Raw genomic sequence first — 8,782 nt, 5'->3', positions numbered from 1 at the left:
TGGGACAAACTTGCCCTGCTGTGCAATTGCAAGGACAGCTTTCCAGTTCCATCCAGCTCTGCGGCTGCAGAGGCTAAATCACACCTTGGAGCTGACTCTGCATCCCTCTGAGTCTGAAATTACTCTGAGGACCACTGGCATCAGGCTGCTGGAAGCCTACAGGATCAGACCATTCCTGGAAAAGCTGCAGTACCTCCCTCTTCTTCAGGTTAGGGGAAAAGATTAATGCAGAATGGCACCCTTCAAGCAACAGTTATCAAGGTAGTATTTGGAAAGGAATACTTTCTTCTCCATGTATTGCATATCTATGCAGAAGATTTTGTTCTAAAATACAACTTTCCACCTTTTTCTAATAAATTTCAGATGTTCCTGACCCAGTGTTTGTTGTGTTTTGTTTAATAAACACGCATGTAAGAAACTGCACTGTTCAAGTGTGGACTACAGAAAAGTGAAACTCGCCATCAGTTCCTTAAAATCAGCAGGTTTTGATGTTACACTTGGGCTTCAGCTCTCTCATAATAGAAACCGACTTCCTGTACTTCTGCCTAAGGAAAACAATCGTCCCTTGGTAAAGAAAAAACCCTGCCAATAAAAGTTGCTACCGCTCCTGTTGCCGATTTGGGCCACTGCAGCCTACAGTGAATGATACACAGCTGATTTGCTAACAAGGGTCTGATCTCTGAAATCTCTGCAGGGGTAAAAACCACTGCTGCAAGCAAGAGGACTTAGGCTGAATTTTGTCCTGTCTCCAGTGCTTCGTTCTGTCTTTCAAGTGCTCGTCCGCGTGACCAACAGTACGTCAGGCGAAGCGCGTGTGCAGTTTTGTAAAGTGGAAATTAATTCTTTGGACCACGATCGTTTTCAGCTTCCCCAAAGGCAGCAGGGTGGATTATCCTCACAAAGGTGTAAACCAGGAACAAAGGAAGGGATCAAGTGTTAGTTTCCGCCTCAGTAAGCCAGGCTGTGAATCTGCAGCACTCGTGTACCAAGAGTTCTGCTGCACGTGGGCACGCTCTGCCCAGCCACCCCCTGCACAGTGGGGTCAGTTCCAGTACATGTCATGATTACTACAGGCTTATCTGTCTGAATGGACTTGTGAGGCAGATGAGGTAAACTGCATTAAGCCCCATTGTGTTCGGAATTAAAGCAGCCTTAATTCAATTCAGGTTACTTCCCTTTCAAAAAGAATGACTCCAAATCAGATTAAGGCTGCTTTAATACTGCAACAGAATGTCCATGCTGGGCTTTAAAGCAGTTTAACAAATCTACTTTAAATGCACACCTTTCATTAATTCGGATTAGCTTTCCTGAAGTCCCCGGTGGAGATGAGGCTTAGGAGACCCCATGCAGGGAATCTGCATGGGTTTGCTGGGATGCTGTGAACTCACAGCCTGGCTTACTGCACCCTAACTTCCTCATGAAGGTGACTACATCCAGTTCATGGCCTGTGCTGGAGCTGCCACACAGAGGGTTGGAGCTCTTGGCAGTCTGGCAGCAACCTCTCAGTTCTGTGAAGGAACGGGGTACAGAGTCCCTCATTTTCACTCTCGCCCTTGCTGCTCTGCCTCTCCCTAGTGCTCTCGAGATAAGTATGGTAGGACCAGATGGGGAATTCTGGCAGGGATACCAGCCTATGGGACTCCTGCCCACTGCCTCTCTGCTTCATTCCTGCCTCTGCACTGCAGTGCACTGCTGCCTTGCCCTTCCCAGGTAAATTCCCTCACCCCTTTCCCTGAGTGGACGAAGGAAAAGCTGCACAGGGCCAGCTACAAAGCACAAAGGGGCACAGAGCAGTGGGTGGTAAAGAGGGCTTGGGGAATGACTCCTTCTGCTGGAAAATCTGCCTTCCCCTCATCAAACTAAAGACTGCCATATCCACTGGGTTCCCTGTCCAGCGTAACAGGGGCATCATTTCCAGGAGGTCCCTACCAAATTAATTCCCTTGACTTTTTCAGAGAAGCACTAAACTGGCCATCAGCTCATTTCCAGTCCCCTTCCAGTTACATAAAAAACCCCTTAAAGTCCACATGCGGCAAAAAGAAACATAAGGGCCAAAAGAAAAAAAAAAAAAAAAAGATATATAAAAAGAAAAGAAATAAAGAAATAAAAAAAGGATGCTTGCTGATAAGAACAGGCAGTTTGTTAAGTGCACCTTCAGGCCCACAAAGACATTTCAGCACTCCTGTGTAAAGGGAGTAAGAGCCTTGTTTTCGTTGTTTATTTTTTTGTGTCAAACTTGTCAAAAACGCATGCCTATGCTACATGAGGTTAATTCCTGTACTCCATATGGATTGAGATCCTTTGCAGTGAGCTATAAATGGACAAAGCAACATTTAGGCTCCCCAAACCACGAGTCCTAATGATCTGTCCCGGTCTCCTGACAAAGCATCGCTGCATGCAGCACTTTTCTCTGTGCATACGCAGAATGATCATCACTCTGCACATTAAATTAAGGTGTGCACACCCAGCTGGGGCAGAAGTTACCCCAGTGAGGCCTCATCTCCCAAGTGCATCCTTCTGATCATCAGTCCCATAGCACTGAATTGATTATTGCTGTTTAGTTTAATCAGATGGTGGTTTTATAAGCTGAGTGCAGCATTCAAGTCCATTTTGACATCAGAAGTCCTATCCTAGGATTCAAGAGTTTGGGAAGATCAGGACCACTGGAATTTAACAGGGAGAGAGGTGTACAATGGGCAAGGGTGTGAGCAGGGGACAGGAAAGAAGCTTTACAACATCTACCTAGAGGATGTAATGCCCTGTTTTATCTGATGCTTTGCACTTCTTGCAGGAGTTAAGAGCTCCCTCAGTTCTTGATCTTTCTCATCACTAAGATTCACAGAAGTCACACAGTGAGAAATAAAGTCAAGTCTTTCTGGAAACCTGGCAGGTCAAGCTTGTGCGTAACTGCAGAGTTAGGATTGGTTTTTAACTGTAAGTGCCTCAATTTGATTTTATTTTATATATACATGTGTCTGCATACGTATGTGACACACACAGGAGCAGACAGACATATATATATTTATACACATATATACATATATCAGAAAGATAGGGGAGGAAAGGATCTGTACAGTGTGGAAGGAGGCGTGTTCAACAGCAGTTGGCCACATGCTAAGTGCAGAATGAAGATCCTCAACTTTGTCCATTTGAAAAATTAAGATTAGTGCCTACGTTAGTTCAGATCAAAGGTTATTATCTTCCAGGGCCTAGCAGTCAAGGCTGGCATGTTGCAGAGGACACCTTCTCCTAGCATTGCTTCCCTCACCAGGAAATGATGGAAATAGAGTAAGATCAGGGACCAGAAAGAAGAATATGGCTCAAAGGCTGTGATGGGATCTAAGATCTGAAAGGGGATGGAGGAGACAAGGATGGGAGGGCCCTGTGAAGCCTTTCCCATCTACCTGCTGGGGAATCTAAGGGAAAGAAGAGCACAGTCCTTCAGTCTGGTTGCCTGACTGGGCGATGCCAGAGCCTGTGTTCCTCCTGCCCTGCAGGGACAAGCTGCCAAAAAGCCACCTCAGGGAAAGGAAGGGCAGATACAGTGAGGGCAGCGATGTCTCTATGAACAGCCTGCAGAAACCTGAAGCCTTGCATGAACACAACTATGAGTTATTTGGCAGAAGCAAATACTGAGCCCTGCAGCATCAGACTGGCTGGGGAAGGAAAGTATCCCATGGGCACTGATGGTCTCTGCCTGCCTCTTCTGCATTCCTCTCACTCACACTTGATCCTTCTATCCCTAAACCCTTCCGTGCTGTGCCAGGAGACAGCACAGGACACCCCTGACAGTGGACTGACTCCTTGCCCTTTCCCTTGGTGTCTCTGATCCGCTCAGTTCCTGGAGGCACTTTCAGCAATTTGGGGGGTGTAAGATAAAGGCACTGCACAACTCTCTCCATCAATCTGCTGAGTCTCTTCAGTGAGTTTTGGGGGGGTACAAAGAAGTCTCAACTGATGACTGCAAAAGAAACCAGCTGCTGCAATTTGGATGCATATAATAGATAAGTTTCATTTACATTCTGAGAATGCACCAAAAAGCATGCATCTGCACCTTTCATCTATAGAGGATACTAGGTTTTTAGGTGTTGCTATATATAACTTGACTTCTTAATTTTCCATATAGCTTTCCCTTTAAGGGATGGGATACGTTCCTTTCTGACAATGCCTGGACAAAAGCCAACACATTTCCCTGAGCAATGCAGGAAAACAATCAGGTTTCTCTAATCAGTTCATTCAAGCCCTCAGTCTATCAAGCTCATTTTTTTTATTTTTATTGTTACCATTATTGTTGTTATTATTATCATTATTATTATTATCATTGAATTCATGCACTAATTAATTCAAGTTACACTTTAACCAAATAGGCCATAATGCTGAATATTTGAACATGCTTTGATCTCCAAAAGTTATTGTTCCCATTTGACTAACATACGCACTTAAATACAGTACTTTAAATTACTAGTCAACGATTTAATAAATTAAGGAGTGCACTTCTGGTGAATGCAAATCAAAAAGAAAAAGAAAAGAAATGAAAAAAGAGAGGAGAAAGGACCTATTTTTAGAAGATTCAGTTCAAACGAAAGCTTATCCGCTATTGTCTGAGGTAACGTTTCAAGCATGCGATCATAAAATAAATAGTATCAAATTCAAACATGCTTCTATTAAACTCCATTGTGCTATCTTGCAACAGAGGGGCTTAAAGTTTTGTATCCAGTTCCAAATGGGGAAGGCAAGAAAAGTGTGTTTCTATCATCTGCATGTGAGAGAACTTAGCAGCATTGCAGATGTTTTGTCTTCAGTTTTGTTTGTTATTCTCCTTTTAGGATATTTCTTCTACGGACAGCAAAAGAGACCAGGCTTAAGTAGGTTTTTTAATAAGGTGCTGTGTGGATCTGTAGTTTGGAAGGATGGAATCTTTCACAGAGGGGACGGAAGGAAAATTTGCACTCCTTCATAAACACCACGGCAAACGCTCGCCGCAGGTTTTGGCTGATCTTTTTGTACTATTATTATCTGATGCACTTTCTTGCAACTGTGCAGTTTTGCAGAATATTTTTACTGGAATCCATGCATATGCTTAATAGCTCTAAAAACTGTCTTGCTTAGTTTAAGATAACTTTATCCAAAAAAAAAAAAAAAAAAAAAAAAAAAGAGGAGATGGGAGAGGAAAAGTTTAGGTCTAGCGTCATAATGGCTTAAAACTAAACTAGTTCAAATGGTTATTGTTTACCAGGTGGAAAATGCTTTTCTGAAAAGAAACAAAATTTTATCTTTCATGGATCCTGGAAGCTTCTTTATCGCAGAGCAAAGATTCGCAATGCAACAATGCATTTACGAGGTAAATAAAGCATTCAAAGACTATCAGTAAAGCATCTACAAAGTGTGACTGTGTCACTAAAGTCTTCAAGCTGTGAGTGGGGATTTTGTTTTGTTTTGTTTTTGTTTACACATCAGTCAGCAGCTTGTTTTTATTAACGCAGTTTTGGTTGGCTACAGTGCAGTTGCCAGTTCTGAGATTAGCCTCTCTAAAATTGTCTATGCTATTATTCATATCCTCTTCGATTTCCATGTACTCAGATTTGCTGATTGTGGAGGAGCTGCGGCGACTGAGATCACTGTCAGATGCTAAATTAGGGGAGCTAACGTGAAGTAACTGAGCCTGTTCTTCCCCTTCTGTTTCTCGGTGGTAGAAGTAGTTGAAGTTGGACACGATGACAGGTACAGGCAGGGCAATTGTCAGCACACCAGCGATGGCACACAAGGAGCCTACGATTTTGCCTCCAATTGTCACAGGGTACATGTCACCATAGCCCACAGTGGTCATGGATACCACCGCCCACCAGAAAGCATCAGGGATACTTGTGAAATGAGACTCAGGTTCTTCAGCCTCAGCAAAATATACCGCACTAGAGAACAAAATCACCCCAATGAAGAGGAAGAAGATTAGTAAACCTAGCTCTCTCATACTTGCTTTGAGGGTCTGTCCCAAAATCTGGAGGCCCTTAGAGTGCCGGGAGAGTTTGAAGATTCGAAAGACTCTTACCAGTCTGATGACTCTCAGGATGGCCAAGGAGGTGGCCTGCTCTCCCTTCTGAGTCCCCTCCCGCTCGGCCATCTCGGTGCCCAGGGTGATGAAGTAAGGGATGATGGCCACAATGTCAATGAAGTTCATTATGTTCTTGAAGAAATCAGTCTTGCTAGGGCAAGCAAAGAAGCGCACCACCAGCTCAAATGAGAACCAGATGATGCACAGGGTCTCCACAACAAAGAAGGGATCTGTGAAGATGTTGGATTTGTAGACCTGGGTGGTGTTGTCAGTGCGGTGCACTGTGTACTCCTTGTCCTCCTTCAGCTCAGGTAATGTCTCTAGGCAGAAGATCACGATGGAGATGAGGATCACCATGACAGAGACTATTGCAATAACCCTTGCTGGCCCAGAGCTCTCTGGGTACTCAAAGAGGAGCCACACTTGGCGCTGGTACTCCCCCTCCGGCAAGGGTCTCTCCTCGTCTTTAATGAATCCTTCATCTTCCCGGAACTTCTCCATGGCCTCTTCACCCAGCTCATAAAATTTGATCTCCTCAGAGAACATGTCCAGGGGGACATTGACGGGCCGGCGCAGCCGCCCCCCGGACTGGTAGTAGTAGAGGATGGCGTCGAAGCTGGGCCGGTTGCGGTCGAAGAAGTACTCGTTGCGCAAGGGGTCAAAGTAGCGCATGCGCTTCTTGGGGTTGCCCAGCAGCGTGTTGGGGAACTGGGCTAAAGTCTTCAGCTGCGTCTCGAAGCGCAGTCCCGCAATGTTTATCACCACGCGCTCACAGCACTCGTGGTCGTCGTGGGCAGTGGGCTGGTAGCTATCCTGGGGGTGGCCAGGTAGCGCAGAAGTCTCGTCCATGTTCTCTCCAGCCATCACGGTCATGGTGGCACACGGGAAAGGGGACCAAGGGGCAGGGGAGAAGTGAGGGAAAGGGAGGAGGAGGATGGAGGAGCACAGAGAGACCCAGGGCGGTTCAGGGGTGGGGAGTTGAGGTGGGACGGGGAGCTTGAGGAAGGGGTAGATGAGGAGCCTAAAGGATGGAAATACCCAAAAGGGGAAAAGAGAGGCGGGATGAAGGGAGAGGCATCAGGGATGATGGGAGGGTGAAGAAAGAGGGAAGAAGTACCTTTAGGGGGGGCAGAGGGCAGGTAAGGTGAGGGGTCCTGTCCCCCAAACCAGGAGGCTGAAGGTCTATGGAGTGCACCCCCAGGCTGGGGCTCCCCTCCCCAGCCGTCTCCTTTAGCCTTTAACTCGATCCGTCCACTTTTCTCGCCGGCTCGACCATCGCTGCAGCTGCTGCCATGAAGCTACCACACACACACACACACATGCACGCACATACACATAAAATAAATAAATAAATACAGAAATAAATATATAAATCACGGGCTGGCTGGGAGGCGAGTCCTTGCAATGCCAACTCAGCAAATTTCCATCACCTGCCTCTTCCTCCCCCCCCCACCACCACTGCCCTGGTCCTCTCCTCTTTTGCGCTGGGGAGGGAGGGAGGGATGGAAATACTCTGCTTTGAAGGCATAAAGCTCACTTGCAGGATGGAGGCTGCCAGGGAGGAGAGAAACAGAATAAACCAGCCCCCAAGCCCCTACACACACACACACACTCAGGCGCAATGGATTGGCTTTCACACCAGCAGGAAAATCCCGTTCTGCCCACTACGGCAGCACGTGCGGAGTTCTACGCGTTCCTACACATCCCCGGACATGCACCAGGGCCTCCAAGGCAGGAAGGTGCCCCGAACTCATCGGGAGGGCTTCCCAGGCAACTTCAGCGGGGTCAGCTCCTGCAAGGAGTCTCCCGAGCACCGCACTCCCCGCTGTGGAGACTTAGCTGAGCACTGAGAACTTCATCACACCAACTGGGGGGGGGGAGTGGATTACGAGAGGGAGAGCAAAGCATCTCCTCTCCTGCTTTGCAGCAGCTAAACGTAACTGAGAGAGAGACAAGGGGAGGGAGGTCGACATCCCAGACCCAAACCGTCCAAAATCGAGTGTAACAGCGGCGGGGAGAAGGGGCTTTTCCTTACCTGCTCCGGGTGAGACGCGCCGCTTAGGAGTAGGAGCCAGTGCCGGAATGCGTCAAGTCGCCTTGCAGCAGCATCCAAAAAACCAAACCAAAACAAAAACCGCAGCGGTAAACTTAACCCTCCTCCTCCTCCTCTTGCGCCCCTCTTTACACCACAGCGATCGCTTTACAGGGCTGCCTGCGAGACACTGAAATATTCATACACTGTCTTAGGCTGCACCAAGGGCGAGTGGGTTTAATTAGTTTCTGCTGAGAACCGCAGTGGGGGGTGGGGGGGGTGTGTGGAAAAGAGTGCAAAGTACCTTTTCCAAAAGGCTTGAGTTAGTCAATAAAATCAAGGAGTCCTAGATAGCTGCTGGCTCTCCAGCTCTCTTCCCTTAGGACAGCTGGAAAAGGAGCCGGGCGCTGGGCAGCGGCGGCGGGGGAGATGTCAGAGCGCCGCAGCCCTGCAGCCGCATCCCCGGAGTCGGTCTTGGCTCGTCCCGGCAGCAGCAGCGGCGGAGGCAGGAGGAGGCAGGAGCTGGACGCGTGTGGCAGGAGCGAGAGCGCTGCTGAATGCATAAGAGCGAGGAGCAAACTCGAGCCATTTCTTGACGCTGCAGTATCAGCAGAAACCTGAGAGCTGTTTGGTGCAGCTCGGGGAGCGGGAGGGCGGGGGAGCCGGGGGCCGGGGCCTCCGGAGGAGGGAGGGATGCGCGC

General features: G+C 47.8%; 1 protein-coding gene across 1 annotated transcript; it reads right to left on the bottom strand.

Moving 5' to 3' along the window:
* Positions 1-5,446: 5,446 nt before the first annotated feature.
* KCNA1 (potassium voltage-gated channel subfamily A member 1) lies at positions 5,447-7,323 on the bottom strand. Its single transcript, XM_069003967.1, has 2 exons — positions 7,176-7,323; positions 5,447-6,962 (listed from the first exon to the last, which is right to left on the bottom strand). Exon 2 carries the CDS (start codon positions 6,920-6,922, stop codon positions 5,447-5,449), a length of 1,476 nt encoding a protein of 491 aa, XP_068860068.1. The 5' UTR covers positions 6,923-6,962; positions 7,176-7,323.
* Between the last annotated feature and the right edge of the window lie 1,459 nt (positions 7,324-8,782).

This window comes from Aphelocoma coerulescens, chromosome 1A (assembly GCF_041296385.1).
Source record: "Aphelocoma coerulescens isolate FSJ_1873_10779 chromosome 1A, UR_Acoe_1.0, whole genome shotgun sequence".
NCBI classification, from domain to species: Eukaryota; Metazoa; Chordata; class Aves; order Passeriformes; family Corvidae; genus Aphelocoma; species Aphelocoma coerulescens.
This window is presented reverse-complemented; position numbering and strand designations above follow the sequence as displayed.